This window comes from Mesoplodon mirus, assembly GCF_964341445.2.
Source record: "Mesoplodon mirus genome assembly, chromosome: 12".
Taxonomy (NCBI): domain Eukaryota; kingdom Metazoa; phylum Chordata; class Mammalia; order Artiodactyla; family Ziphiidae; genus Mesoplodon; species Mesoplodon mirus.
In genome coordinates, this window is record NC_138988.1 from 98,280,197 (window position 1) to 98,296,423 (window position 16,227).

The 16,227-nt window shown below is 44.3% G+C and overlaps 1 protein-coding gene across 2 annotated transcripts in view; it reads left to right on the top strand.

Moving 5' to 3' along the window:
• Nucleotides 1-16,227, top strand: part of NEDD9 (neural precursor cell expressed, developmentally down-regulated 9) — a 297,774-nt gene that overhangs the window by 243,609 nt on the left and 37,938 nt on the right. Inside the window, exon 1 of one of the 2 annotated variants that reach the window (XM_082638857.1) lies at nucleotides 7,281-7,455. The exons of the other annotated variant lie outside the window; for it this stretch is intronic. Within the exon in view, the coding sequence (XP_082494983.1) occupies nucleotides 7,444-7,455 (12 nt within the window). The 5' untranslated portion in view covers nucleotides 7,281-7,443. Of the gene's footprint in view, nucleotides 1-7,280; nucleotides 7,456-16,227 lie in introns of those variants that run through there. 2 annotated transcript variants of the gene reach the window in all.

Genomic DNA, 16,227 nt, shown 5'->3' on the forward strand with positions numbered 1-16,227 from the left:
CAGCTGCACAAGTTTTTCAAAAATCAAGTCAAGGTATTGCCAACAATCGCCCCATTTACAGGAGTCTTTGTAGCATGTTAGTGACATGGTATTACCTGTATTCTTGCAGGGTTTACCAAGGACTCAGAGGGCCCTAAGACACTCAACGTTAGCACTTCACCCTTGATAAAATTAAAAGCCACCTCGTAGAGTCTGGGATGGATGGCAGAGGGCAGTGGGAAGGGGGAAGAGGGTGGTGGACTTTTAAAAGGATGGTGACAGTGACACACTTCTAAACTTGACTGAGTGAAAAGGGGCAGTCAGACCTTGTAAAGGCTTCATAGTGTGGGAATCCACATGTCATGCGTGAAGGTGAAGAGAGACCTGGAGGAACCACTGCTAATCTCTTTAGAGCCCCACCTCACCCCAGGTGGCTCGTCATCGAGCAAAAACAAGAAATAAGTCGGGGAGGAACCAAAGCAGGAGTAATTCGAGGATCGTGAGTCAACAGCCTTTTTGGTAAACACCACCCTCCAGCTGCAGAAACTTACGTTAAAACAGTGCTTTTAACAACTCTTTCAGAAAACGGATATTCTTCCTAGGACACTGCTGTGAAAAGGGGGGAAGATGGATGGGCTTTGGGTGGCTTTCATGAGGTCTCTTGTGCCAAAATAGGAGTGGAGGGAGAGTGAATGAAAGCTCCACCCCGCACACATAAAGAGGCCTGGAGACTGTTCTGAGCGTCTCCCTAATAACGGACTTTCATTCATTCCCAGAGCTTGACCCGCTCAACAGATACACGAGGGCGATTGCCTAGAGTGAGAGGTGTTCTTGCCCTGCCTGCTGAAAAGTGGCTTACTTTTTTCATACTGACATCGATGAAGGCTGGGCGCGTGGACAAGGCATAGGGCTTTGAGAAGACATAGATGCGATGCAGTTACCTACACAGGTGCAGAAGGGGATACGACAGAAGGAAAGACAGGATCCTCTTCTACAAGTTGCTTAAAATCTCACTCTGGGGGAGGCACCCTCACGGGTGAAACAATACAAGGCAATAACTAAGCACTAAATGATATACCACACACAAAACGCTGTATACAGAATCCTATGCGGATCTTTTCTCATGTGTAGATTCCAAGGCCTACAGAATCCAACTTAAAGGGGAGAAGCCGAAGCATCCACAACTGGTTTTTAAAGGAGCTCAGATTTGGGAAGCCCTGACCTAAGCCGTAGGTGATGAAAGACACAAGGGGTGCGGGGGTGGGTAATGGGGTCATCAACAATGGAGAGATTTTCTAGAAAAGGATCCATGCAGGAGATGGGGTGCAAACTGGGGGGAAAACGGGATTTAGGTAAGCAGATGATGAAAGGAAGGCAGTCCAGGCAAGAGGGACCACACACACACACACACACACACACACACACACGCACACACACACAGAGGCTTGAAAGTATGAGTGAGTAAGATGTGTGTGTGTGTGTGTGTGTGTGTGTGTGTGCACACTGTTAGCCTTAGTCACGACTCCAGAGCAATACATGGTCCCCAGGTAGGCTTAGTCCCACTAGGGTAGAGATGCTAATTTATCAAACTGACAAATGGGGGCTCAGATAATGAAGGCACCCAGAGGAAGCCTGGCAGCCGTGTAGCACACAGGCCCGGGAGCCAGAAAGCCTGGGTTCACATGCCAGACCTGCCACACCCTGGCCTGGACCTTCGTGCAAGTTGTGGAAACCTCTCCGAGTCTCAGTTTTGTTACGTGTACAACTAGAACCCTACGACCCACCTCGTTAGGGTTGTTAGATGAATATTAAGAGAAATGATGTTTGTGACAGCCCAGCACAGGGCCTGGTCCCTGAATGAGCAGTGGACTGAAGGAGAAAACTCTCAGTGGCTCATCTTTGTTTGGGGACGTTTCTGGAGACCTGTAGAATTGAAAAGTTGCTGCCTTGGATTATATTTTTGAAGTAACTTTGTTATAATGAAGATTTTTTTTGAAATTGGTATCACACTAAAAAAGGTAAAACATGGCTCTAGAGTGGGTATTTCTATGTTGTTTCTCTGTGGCTGTGGCAGAATCTATACTTATCTGAACTCAGGGATGGATACATCTTGCACTCCTCTAGAGCATGAGTCAGCAAACTTGCTCCAGGGAGGGCCAGATAATACATTTTTTCGGCTTTTCAGTTTTTAACCGCCTCTGTCGCAGCTGCTCAAGTCTGCTGTTGCAGCTCACAGGCAACGTGGAGATGAATGGGTGCGCCTGTTCCAATAAAACTTTATTTAGAGACATCTCATGAAATATTATCCTGCTTTAGATTTTGTTCCAACAACTTAAAAATGTAAAAGCTATTCTCAGCTCGTAGGTCATATAAAAACAGGCGGCCCACAAGCCATAGTTATCTGACTGACCTGTGCCCAAGAGCCAGGACTGGCAACAGGCCTTGACCTGGTTGTGAAGAGGTGCATCCTAGCCCAGGGCTAGTAAATGTAAATGGCACTCCTGCCCTCAACCACGAGTTTCCCCACTGCCTTCCTAAGCACCAGGCAGAACCTCAAGATTACACGAGTCCTTTGAAGATGCGCCGTCCTCTTGCTCATTCATTCAGAAGGCATTTAAGCTTCTATAAGGTATAAGCCTGCAGGGCACACAGAGTTTAACAAGATACCAGCTCACCTGGAAGCTGGGGAAACAGACATCAACAAATCATCATGATACAATGTGTCAGAGCCTTATGCTAGGGCCCTGGTCCAAGTACAATACGGGCAATGCACAGGGAGGGAGGGATTCCTTCTGAAAAGGCGAGGTGGGCAGGGTTGGGGGTGTAGACAAGGAAGCCCAAAAGAGTGAGTGCTGGCCCTGGACTTGATAGCAGCAGAGTGAAGGGAGGACATTCCGGGCAGAAGACCCGTCCGTGCAAAGTCAGGCCTGTACAGGCGTCTTGGATTCAGTGAGTTCGCCCCTCCGCCCCACCCCAATGTGTGGCTGCAGTGTGGGATGTGAGTTGTGAGGGGAGGTGAGGTGAGGCCAGAAAGCGAGGGTGGGCTCCGATCATAGTCCAGCCCAAAGCGTGTGGATCCTGTTGTTAAGGCATTGGAGCGTTCCTGGGGGTTTTTAAACACAGCAGTAACGTGATCAGCTCTGTATTCCAGAAACTAAGCAGGTAGCAATGTGGAACATAGACCAGAACAAGGAGCGATTTTAAGCAGGGTAACTAAAAGGAATGGCTGGAATAAATCAGACAGGAGATACAGAGGACTGACCTAAAGCACTGTCTGTGGTTAGGATCCAACCTGGCGGCCCCCGGGCAGGGCACCCCCAGAGCAGCAGCTCCATCCTCTCCACCAGGGGCTGGACTGGATGATTCCCAAGGTTGCTTTCTGCCCTCGCAGGCTCTGACTTACCCCTTCACTCTCAGCGGGCAGCCACGTGGGCAGCCACGTGGGCTCCTCCTAAGTGGTGGATGGAAGAATCTCTTCCCTGTAGCATCCTCTCTGATTTTTTGCTGTATACACACCAGTACCCAGTGGCAGCTGGAAAATGGTATGGGTGGCATCTGTGCCATTTCCCTTGCTCCAGCCTGCACGGGCATCTGGGGAGGCTGAGAGAGTGCTGGTGAGCACAGGTTATTAGTGTCCGAGCCCTGGGGTCCTGACCCATTTTATGAGGCTACCCATGGGAGCATTAGGGTGGCTGCATAAACCAATCGACGGTGTTTATATAGCACAGTTTAAACAGTATCTTTTCATCCAGAAGGTCAGGTGATGGAGAGGGGGCTGCTTCTGTATTCATGGAGAGCATTTGTGTTTCCCCAAAGGGTTCTGAAGGAAACATAGTAGATGACACTAATAAAGTAACAGCTATCAGCATTATGTAAGCTGCATTAAGAAAGAGCTCAATATTTTTAAACTAATAATAGTCTATTGTCCCTGAGTGTTTAAACAAACCAAGGGTAAAAACAGAGAAATGGATATATCATTCCCTGCTCAAAACGTTCCCGTGACTTCCTGTCACACTCAGGAGAAAATCCAAACGGCTGCCACCTCCCTCTCTCCCTCTGTCCCATGGGTACCCCTCTCTCCCTCCGTCCCCTGGGTACCCCTCCCTCCCTCCATCCCCTGGGTACCCCTCTCTGGGCATCCTGGACTGCTCACTGTTCTTAAATACACCAAGCTCACTTGTATCTCGGGCCCTTCCCGTGGGTCACTTCCTCTGTCTGGAACATTCTTTCCCCAGATCTTTGAGTGGATCCCTCATGTTGTTCAGATTCCTGCTTCAATATTACCTCCTTAGAGGGGCTTACATGACCACTCGCTCTAAAATAAGACTCTCCTCACCCACCTTGGTCTGTTTTCCTCTAGCAATTTTTCCTGCATAATTTTTCTTCATGGCATCTACCACGCCAAAACTGTACTATATATTTCTTTAATTTTTGTCCTGCACTCCTACTAGACTTTGTGAGGGTAAGACCTTTAACTGGGCTGTTGTAGTATTCTCCCTACCTAGAACAGCCGTGGCACATGGTTGGTTCTGAATTGATATTTGTTAAATTAGAAAGCTGCCCGGTGATAGGATGGCACAGAGATGGAGGGAATCCTCCATCTTTTTCTGAATGCCCACCACACATATAATATCGATAATAGTCTAATAGTGATAATAGTTATAATTAACATGATAATTTAAAATTAATTTATATCATATAACAATAATATTATAATGATATAGGATGTTAATGTTATATGATATAGTAATAAAATAATGTATAATAAATTTAATAGTAAAATAATAATTAATAATGTAATAATACTAATAAGCCATCATTTACTAAGGTCTTACTATCTGCCAAATACTATTAACTTCTATCCACATTAGCTCATTTAGTCCTCATTATAACGCTAGCAGGTTGATATTATTGTCTATTTTACACTTCAGGACACCAAAATTAGGAAGTTAGAAATTTGTTGAGATTCTAACACACGTTTACCTGACTCCAACACCCTCATGCTTTTCTCTATATAACTAACAATACAACGACCCAAACCACCTTGAAATAAACTTCAGGTAGGTTTTCAGGTATATTCTGTACAGGACAGAAACAGGAAAGCAGGAGAGCCACTTGGTGTGAATTAAGCTTTTACCTAGAGAAAGAAAAAGCCCTAGCATATGCTTTGGGAAACTCTTTGAAAGCATTAAAAAGGGGTGAGACAGTGTTCACTATTCAGTGGTACTCATCAAACAAAACAGAAGGCGGATTCAGCTTTACTGCTTAGGAAGCCAGAGGAATGTTATCTAGATCTCCTGGAGGCCACAAGACTCATCTTACAGATGAGAAGGACTTTGACTTATCCAGACAGACACCAAAAACAATTTCCTGCCAGCTAGACTCTCACATAAGTCTGTGGGACCCTTAGGAAGATCCTTGCAGTGTAATATGTCTCATGCTTAATGTGTATTCAGAAGGACCTTGCAAAATCACTCAGGCTCATTTTCACTCTAAGGCTAAATGAGGGAAAGAGGTCGAGTGGAGGTCCCAAACCTGTGTCAACCTCACTATGACCACCTTGGTGTGTGTGGGGGGGATCCTGTCCAGGGAATAAGTGCCACATTAAACAGTGATCTAAACTCTGAGCCCTGTATCCGGAAACCACTTTTGTAGGACAGCTGCTCTCCTGTTCTTTTTGCTTAGATCATAAAAGTAGACTTTTTTAAAATAAATTTATTTATTTTTTGTTTTCTTCAGTTCTTTTATTTTTGGCTGCATTGGGTCTTCGTTGCTGTGCACAGGCTTTCTCTAGTTGCGGCGAGCGGGGGCTACTCTTCATTGCGGTGCGCAGGCTTCTCACTGCGGTGGCTTCTCTTGTTGCTCTAGGTGCGCGGGCTTCAGTAATTGTGGCTCACGGGCTCTAGAGCGCAGGCTCAGTAGTTGTAGCGCACGGGCTTAGTTGCTTGGCAGCATGTGGGATCTTCCCGGACCAGGGCTCGAACCTGTGTCCCCTGCATTAGCAGGTGGATTCTTAACCACTGCACCACCAAGGAAGCCCCATAAAAGTAGAATTTTAATCCATTGGGAATTGGGAAGGAAAAAAAATCAAACTGATTCTGATCCAACTCAGTCAGGAGAAAAATAAAGGCTGATTTTTCCATCCAAGTCGTGTAGTCTAGTTGGAGTCCTTCCCATTCAGGGACAGCTATTGTCTGCACTCATCGAGTCTCAATCCTGAGGTCCCATGAAAAGGAATTTTCCCCTCACTGCTCCATTCCTCAGAAGAGTTGCTGAAGGTGACCATTTCTGTTCTCTCCTGGGTGATCCTCTCTTTCTATAGAAAGCATGAAGTTGAACCAAATGCTCTGTGCTTCACTGGGAAGAGACTGAGGTTTTTTTGACTAGGCTCGTCAAACAGTGGGCATGTTCTGTTCCCTGGATAATAAGTGTTGGTGGGTTGATGGGTCATCTTCAAGAGAGAGGTCAGAAGGAACAACTGCAGTGTTCAAAGCTGGAGCTAGAAATGCCAGCCATCAAAGAACACAGTACTTGGTGAACAGTGATGATGTATAGGGCGTGTGCACTGGCCAGCCCCATCTAAGAGGTCACAGCTAACCTTTATCCTCAGCAAAACCAGAGAAGGTCTGCTGAATGTGGCTGACACTCAACTCTGTGAGGCCCTCGTGAGAAGCCGGCCAGGGAATCCCTGGTGCCTGAGCTACCAAGTTCCTTTTCACTGAGGGAGAATTGTATTCTGGCTCCTTGCAGACTGACATTGCAAGTACTTTGAACATTGAAAAGAACAAAAAAAGCAAACAGCCGCAAGAAAGGGGAGGGGAGGGAGGAGAGAAAGAGAGAGAGAGATATCAGCAGGGGTAGTTAGTAAAAAGGGGCCGGGAGACAGAAAACCTTTTGTTCCCCGAGTTTGTTTCATGTAGAGATTGTGAGGTGAACGGCTTTGAAATGAAATGGGTTTATGAAGGAGTTGCTAGGTCACAGGAAGCGCGGCTGTCAGACTGCTTTCTGAATTCCATTTCTTTAAAGTTTGGGTTAAGCTTAAAAAGAATTTATCTCCTTTTCCAGGGGTTTTGGGGGTGGGGGTGGAGTAAGGTTCGGGAAGGTTCCTGACTTTATTTTCCACCCTTTCTGACAATGTAAAAAGAAATGATCACATTACAAGTTCTTTGTCAGTTTTCAGGAGTTAAGGGTGGGCGGAGCGTCCGCATTACCTTGGCCCACTAGCCAATGGCGGGGCGGTATGCAAATGAGCTCCGTGCTCGGCCTGCCTCAATCAAAACAGTGAGCTCAGAAGCTTGGCGGGCGTAGCGGTGCCGGAGCTCCGCGCTGCGCTGACAACTGGCTGCAGCCGGGCCGTTCTCACTTTCATTTAGCCCAGCGCTCGATGGAGGGGCGGACACGCCAGTGCTTAATGCAGTCTAACTAGTGTAGTGTAGGAAAACGCCTCAATTCACCGCTGCCGAGATGAAGTATAAGGTAAGAGAGTGCCTTTTTCAGAACGTTTCCGTGTCTGTGTGTGTGTGTCCGTGTGTGTCCCCGTGTGTCCTCTGCAGGACAGCTCCTCTGCAGGGACCCCTACTGTGCCCAATTGTGTTCTGTTTTGAGATGGGTCTCAGTCACTGGGGCTGGCATACAAGCAGGCAGGCAGAGATCCAGCCTCTAAGACCCACGCCGGGAGCTCACAGCACACCCGGTCCACCTCCCCTGAAAGTCTGGCGGAGCTGCAGTGGCCACTGTAGATCAGAGGGTGCCTAACTCCATGCGGAGCGCGCCTTAGCTCAGCACTCCGCGCCCGGGCCTGGCCGCCACTGTCCCGGGAGACGTAGTAAGAGAGGAATCAGAACTGCTGAGCCTCTCAGCCTGGCTCTTCAAGCAGTTTTCAGCCTTTGCTTTAAAGCGTTTGCTTCGGGAAGCAGTTTGCCACATGTACTTTTAGTGGAAGAAGCTCAAAGCCCCAGGTACCCTTATACAGCTGATGATAGAGAAGTTTGACATCCATAAATGACATTGGATTCAGAACCAATGAGTACTTGCCATTTCTTGAAAACACTTTCATTGGCGTTTGAATGGACTGAGGGTCTGAAGGCTCCAGCGAGCTTTTTGTCCCTGAAACTCATAGTAGTGTCAGAACACTCAGCAGCATATTTTCCCATGCATTTCGCACCTTTGTGTGTTTATTCTCGGCAAAAGGATTATAACTTATTTAGAATATCCCCTTTTGTCTAAGTTGCCCCCATCTAACCAGGCAAGCAGCTTCCAGAGACCCTATTCAGAGCAGACTGCAAGGGATTGGATATGAATTTTGCTTGGAGGATGAATACGTGTGTTTTAGAATAGATTCAGTCCCAGTGCGTTTAAACAAACATGCTGTTATTAAAAGCCGTTTAGGCAAGGTGGTTTATGCTTTGGGATTGGCAATTTGAATCACCTGTCTGACCTTCAAGATTGTGCTAGCTGAGAGCTACTTTGCTTTCTTTCTGAATTACCTAGGTTCTGGCTCATCCTTTTTTAATGTGAGGTTGTAAATACTCAGTTCTGGCTAATAGCCACTGGCTAACCTCAGGGATAAACCTGTTTCTCAAAAGCTATAAATCTTGTTCAGTAGCTCTAAATCTAACTGTTGAAAGTCTCTATTGTGATGCATGAGTTATAGTTCTCCTTGGAAAGGTTAGAACTCTCTGAAGGCAGAGGTATCAGTTAGCACTGTACTATCAGCTTTCCATTTTCTACCTCAATAGGAGGGATCAGGGGAATGGATAATCCTGAAGATTCTTAATATTTTTGCCTTTAGGATGCAACCAGAAACAAATCCTTCTACCTGGCAGGAAAGCTCTCTTTCTTGAAATCGTTCACCCGTATTTCCACAGTTCCCTTATTTAGGACAGTGATAGGATATCATAATGTCCGATCTCCAGATATTACTTAGCCTTCAGTGAATCTTTGCCCCTCTTCTGCCTATCGTGAATGCCTTTAGTTTCATAAAAACCAGCTTGAAGGGGAAAAAAAGAGAAAATACGTTCTTACATTTATAAATGGCTGTTTTTAACGTTGAGTGCCGCGATCTGGAAAGTGACGAAGTCTAAAGTCACTTTTATTCAGCGACCTCATCAGGTTTAGTTTTACTTTTGTGGAAAGAAAACATCATGGCAGCTGACGCTGTGAACTGTGATTGCCATTCATGGGGAAAACCTGCCTCTCTGCCGGGTCTTACCAGTGTCGAACACCCTGCCAGGTGTTGTAAATGTAGGATTTTTATTAGCTTGTGCACATCTTCACCAGCAAAACTACTGACTTCCCCAACTAACCAAATGACAGATAGACACCTTGTGGTGACTATAAAAGGAACCAATAGCTGAAGCAATCTACTTTCCCTTTCTTATAAAGCCTATTTTCTCTCAAGTTAATAATGGGCTTTATTTCAGGAGAGGATTTTGTAATTTTAAGTAGAGGAGGTGGCACAAAGGTAGAGGAGTGATAAATAACAGCTCTTAAGACTCACCACGCCAGTGCAGGATTCCGTATTTAAATCTCCAATTAACTCCATGAGGTGGTGTTGATACTTTATACTGATTTTCAAATGTGGAAATTGTGGCAAAGAGAGGCTAAGTAATTTATCCAAAGCCACACAGCTAAAAGGTGGCAGAGCTGGGATTTGAACCAAGGTGATCTGGCTCCAGAACTTGTGATTTTAAACCACTATTAAAGAAAGAACTCTCTGTGACCTCCCTAAAATGTGCTGTGTGACTGGTGTTTTCTTCTCCCAGGAAGTTTAAGACTCTATGTCATCTAGAGTATTCCTGCACATCAAGGTAACGATTATATAAAAGACCATCCGTGCTTATTGAATAAATCATAAGAACTCAAGAAAAAGTATTCCTGCAGAATAGATTCTTTTTTTTTTTTTTTTAAGACAGTAACTCTACAAAGCAAAGTGAAATGCATGTTTGGTAGTGTTGTTTAATTCGAGCCACTTAGGTAGTAAAACCAGATAATTATTAGATTGTAAAATCCTGGAGTCAGGAGTTACCTTTTAGACACTATATTGCTCTAAACGCTATAAATTTAGCACAGTCAGACTTAAAAATGCTCACTGAGAGATTTATAATCCAGCCACTCTTAAGATATTTTTCATATAAATTTATTTATTTATTTTTTGGCTGTGTTGGGTCATTGTTGCTGTGCTCGGGCTTTCTCTAGTTGCGGTGAGCGGGGGCTACTCTTCCTTGCGGTGCGCAGGCTTCTCATTGCGGTGGCTTCTCTTGTTGTGGAGCATGGGCTCTAGGCACACAGGCTTCAGTACTTGTGGCGCACGGGCTTAGTTGCTCCATGGGCATGTGGGATCTTCCCGGACCAGGGCTCAAACCCGTGTCCCCTGCATTGGCAGGCAGATTCTTAATCACTGAGCCAACAGGGAAGTCCCTAAGGGTTTTTTTTTTTAACCAGATTATCTGGTTTGGCTACTTCAGGGATCATAACTAGAGAACAACCAAGCCTCCACTCATTTTGAACTTAGACACAGCTCCAGCTCAGCCAGCTTGTATTTATGGTAATCTTGAGCATTGTGGAATGCAAGCTATTACTCTGGTGAATTTTTTTTGGTTAGCCTATATCTAGTCTATTTTGATTGCATTGTATGTATTTTTATTTGTTCACAGGAAGGGTGCAGTCACTCTCATATGCACGTAAAGTTCCATTTCTTTTTAAAGGATTCCGTCTGAGGTTCTCTGACAGTAAATTGCGGGGGACTTCTTTCATCAGGAATTTTCCCCAAGCTCCTCGGAACATACACAGCATGTTCTGGATACTGGGGTTAGGAGCTATGCCTCGGTGGCCGTGGCTTGCTCAGGGAAGGCTTCCCTCCTGAGGGTCTGGGGGTGGGTTATCGCTGCTGTCTGCCAGGAGGGTAATTGAAGGGTGGGTGCACAGCTGTGTTTGAGCAGAGGCACGAGACCCCACCCACTTTGTGCAGGCCCAGGCCTGGTCAGTGCCCCACGGGCCAGGCCTGTTTGATCTCTAATAGCTGAGCAGCTTCTGTGGCTAGGCCAAATTTCTGTACCCTGTGTGCCTACATTAAAATGCTAAATTACTTATCTGGTTTGCCATTCAGCAAACTCATTCATGAACATTCCGACTGAGCGTTAGAACAGGTAGAGCTTAGAACACAAGTAAGAAAACTACATTTTGAAATTCAGATTCCTGCGTCGTGGATGAACATGGTAAAGTAGGTTAGGGAAACCAGAAAGTGTGTACTATGAAAAGCTTTCTAGGGGACTTTGAAAATATTTTAATTTTCTCAAGGTGGCTTGAGAACATGTGATCGAGTGTCTTTGATTTAGTCAGCATGGTCATTTATAATCTGTATAATTTCTGATTCTTTCCTGGCTTCAACATTTTGGTTTAAAATTTTTTGTTCTCTTCTAAATGATGTGTTTCACACCCTCCAAATGAGGGGCTCCTGCCCCCTGCCTCCTTTTAAAATCTTATGTGAGATCTATGCATCTAAAAGCACCAAAAGATGCTTTGAAAAAATTATTTGGTTACGTATTTATTTCTTAACTGAGCAAACCCATTTTCAGAGCTAAACGATTTACCTATACAGAGATCAGAGTCTTTGTAGAACTGTAGGTGTTCTGAGAACACAGATCTAGCAGGTTGCACAGTAACGATGATTCCTTCAGCATCCTTTCCTTGCTGGAATATACAAGAGTCCTCTTCTGAGAATTCATCAGTGGCTTTCACTCTGCGCCCCCCACTTCTAAAGAAACTTCCTCTCCACTTTTCAAGCCTCTTTGCCAGTTCCGTCCCCTTTCGTGCCCTTATGACCTCATCGTCTCTCATTTTTTTCATTCAAGCATTCTTTATGCTTCTCTAATACCGACTTCTGTAGGGCTTGCCTCCCCGCCTACACAGACGTGACACACTTAAAGCACACTCTGTACCTCCTACCTCCCTCGTCTCTTTGGACTCTGCTATGGGAAATCTTGGTCCCTTGCTGCTCCCACTCATTTGCCCCGTCTCTTTGCGCCTACGTGACTTGGTTCGTGTGTCACTCGCCGCGAGTCAAGCCCCCTCATCCATCCACTCTGTAAAAGAATCAGAAGACTAAACCTTTGTCTCCCTGACTGTCCTATAATCCCTACGATAGGCTTTCTGTTTCTCACCTCTGCCCTGCTCTCTTAGCACTACCTTATTCATTAACCTCTTTCAATCAAATCACTATCTAAATGATACCTGGTACTCACATAGGTTGCCCACTGGGGCTGTCCAGTTTTAGGGAAGCCCCACTGAATACGAGAGACTCACCCTTTATTTGTATGGAGTCCCTTGACTAAAAAGTATGATCCAGGATCTGTTGTGGCCTTGGGCGTGGGAGGCAGAGGTAGGGACTTGGTCTTCTGTGTTCTTGCAGTAGAGACAAGAGAAGTCTGAGGTTTGGGGAAAGGCATTTCTGTTTCCTGTGACTTGATGCTCTGTAACCATGGGCAAGTTAAGCTCTCTGAGCCTCAGTTTTCTTATCTGTAAAATAGGGTTAGTAACTGCCTCATAGGATTGTTCTAAAGCCTAAGCAAGACATTTTCCATGGTAAGGTGTTTACCATGGCTCCTGCATAATGGAAGCAGACAATGCTAGTGGGCTCCAGCTCTCCTTGTATAAGTAGGTGCCCAATAGATGTCGAAAGGATAGTGTGGACTCAAGGCTTGGTGACAGGATTATGTCAAAACCCCAGTCACTAGGTTAAGATAATCGAGTATTATTGAATATTCCATGGGCCTGGAGATGTCTTGCAGAAATGCAGATGCCAGACATAGGGATTTACCAGTACACCTCTGTCCCCACTTGCTAATATTTTAATGACTTGGTATCTTCATTGTTATTAATAAGATTTGATATTCCTGAAATTGTAGGACCTTGCTCACAGTAGGTACTCAACAAACATTGAACTGAATGTTGAATTACATATAATACTCACACAAATAGCCGTTAAAAGGGTCTCGCTGTATATGGCATAGTGGATTTTGTTTCAAACCCCACTTTTGTTACTTCCTAACGGTATAATTTTAGGCAAGCTACTTCAGGTCTCCATTTCCTCATTTATAAAATGGGAGTAATAGTACCCGTCTCATCAGATAGTTGTAAGGATATAATATATGAAAATCATCTGTTTCTAGTACGTAATAGGCATTTTAAAATGGCAGGTATTATATTGATGCATTATAAGATACATATAATATATATACCCAGATATATAGGTGCAGAAGCATTATATATATAAAAATGTAAGAGGAAACCTTTGCTACAATTGTTTATTCACAACAGAAATAGTACCGAGGGAAAGACAAAGTGAGGACTGTAAAAAATCAAAGGTGAAGTGCGCAGGAAGTGAGTGGGGCTCAGGGAAACCGTATCCCTGGCCTACTGCCCTCAGCTAGAGTGATGGAGACGTAAAGTAAGAGGTGTTGGTGATCTATTATTAGATCATTTTAGGGTTAGAAAGAAACTTAAACAAATTGGTTTGAAATCCCAGCCCCTGGGACCGTGGAATTACTCTGCAGTAACATATAGACTTAATTACCAAGCCTCCTTGCCAAGATAAACAAAACGGTGCCACTGGGAAGAAATCCTCTGTTTCCAACTTAAAATGAAGAGAATAGCTACCAGTTACCTAGGCAATGGATGACTGCAAAGAGTATGGGCATGGAAAAGGGACCAAAAAAACCCAAAAAAACCCTGTTTATACTTTGTCAGCAACACCCCCTCCGTCTTATTTACTTTGAACATTCCAGTCATCCCCCTGTGGGAATTCTTACTAGTTAATGAGGACTCCGCACGCCTGGGGAACATTACAGTTTAGCTGCAAAAGACTGTCTTCCTGAGGAATCTTCATTTTAAGATAAATGCCTTATTGGTGACCTTTTCCACCCTCCCCTGGGAAGAGTGATTCAGAAGGTGGACAATGTGATCTGGGTGAATTGAGGCATACGCTTTGAGGAAGATGGAACAGGCACTCCAGAAAATATGAGTGGTGATGGTGTGTGACTGTGATTTTTCGTGGTTGAGATGGAGGGTAGGACAGCTGATCATGGAGATAATGCAATTGCCAGTGCAGTGTTTTCAAATACATATACTTGGGCCTCATCACGGACTAGTAAATACAGGTTTATTCTTTAAAAAAAAAAAAAGCTAGTCCCTTTCCCTCAACCGCTTCCCCAATTAATTTAGCAATTAATTGTGCTAAATGGTATTTAGGTAGGTGGTTCATGAGCCTTATTCAAAGGCTGGGTTCACTCACATGGAGGCATCTTATTTCTTTGCACATCTTGGTGTGTATGTTGCAAATGAGAATTCCTCCTGATAGTTCTAATATGTCAAGGTAATAGTTATGTTACCAAAAATGTTCCTTACGTGGAATGTTGATGTTTATGATTACCAGAAATAAAGACTGATCAACCATGAATATGTAAAAGTTATGTTACCAAAAATGTTCCTTACGTGGAATGTTGATGTTTATGATTACCAGAAATAAAGACTGATCAACCATGAATATGTAAAAGCGAAAGCACTGCACCAAAACGTTTGATAGCTCATTTTGAATTTAATTCCTTTCTTTACTCTTTGTGTGTGTGGGCAGGGCGGGGGTGTGTGTGGGAGGGTGTTATTTGTGAAACTCAGTAGAAAGTTGCAACCACCAAAAGGCATAAATGGTTAGGATTTGAACCAGATCTTTCTATTTAAAGCAGTATTTATTTAGACAGTATGATATGTCATTAATATTTTTCCTAATTTATTTTAATTATACTGTCTCTTGTATGAATTAGCCTTAATCTCATTGATTTGTGGTAGTCAGTTTATTGCCCTTAATTTAGCACCCCACTCCCACAGAAGATGGGGCTGACTCAGGACTCAGGCTTCTCTGTCCCCAGGCTCTGTGCTCTACTGAAAGGCTGAGCTGGGATTCCATCCCCCAGCCCCCAATAACCATAACAAGCAACGCCAGCCACTGGGAAGTCACGAAAGTGGACTTCTAGACACTCCACCCTTCTAACAGGACATGTCAGTGGTCTGTCCATGAGTTTGGTGTTACTGTTTTTTGTTTGTTGTTATTAATCATCCATGATGTGACTTAGAGTTAGCAGGAAATGGCTTGAGTGGACCAGCAGCGCTGCAGAACCATCACAACAGCATTGGCAGAGCAAAATTTTGAAGTCTTTTTTCCCTTGAGTGCTCCTCTGGGTTAGAACTTCCATGTTATTCTCTGATTCTCCAATCTTTTCCACTCAGAGCTAAGCTCGATGAGCATCCACTTAAATGGCGGGGAGGGTAAAGGAAGGGGGTGATGGGAACACAGTTAGCCCAGTGGCATTCACCGTGAAGCTGGATGGCTTGACAATCTCAGAGGCCAGGATGCCTTTGGAGTAGATCTTGTTTCCTTATAAAGATCATCTTGTCAATGAGAGAACAGTCCATTGACTAAACCTAAGATTCTTATCAGTACTTATCTTTTTTCCTCCCAAATCCTAAATTCAGCCAAGGCAGATCCATTAGCAAGATATATACTTGGATGCCTATCTTTTATTTTTAGCTTAAAATATATATCATTTCTGTAGGTATGTATCCATGTTTCACAGACCCAAAAATGGGACAGATGGTCTGACAATGGGAAGGATATTTGAAACGGGGACCATCTTGGAAAGTTTAGGAACACATGGTCGTTCTAGACAGTCAACAGGAGCTGCTTCAGAGATCAATCAGCCGTTGAAGACATTATCCCTTTTGCCTTATGCCAGCCTTTTATCTAACTTGTTTTCAGCTTCTTATCAGGAAATTATCTAAGAGGCTTTTTTAAAGTGGATTCCAGCAAATTTTTTATATTTACCTGTAAATAATATTTACCACATGACATTTGCTTGTAAATAATGAGGCAGTCCTTTTCTTTCTCCTGGCAGGAGTAGGAATCTTTAGCAATGAAGGAAAGCCCATTTTGAAATACGGACTGTGCAGAGAACACCTGAGAGTGCTAGGCAGCGAGGGGGATTGTGTTTCAGTTGCTCTTGTTGAAACCTGGCAGGATAGCTCCGTGCCTCACAGCCTGCAGCGTCTGTATCAAGCCTCCTACCGCCCTTATTAAGATCTTAATTACAGATGCAGCTTACTTCATTGCTGGAGGGAAAGAATTTAGTTTCTCTGAACTGTGTCTGTTTTTTTGGTGTGGCAGGTGTAATCATGATGAGATCATTTCTGGTTTGTTTT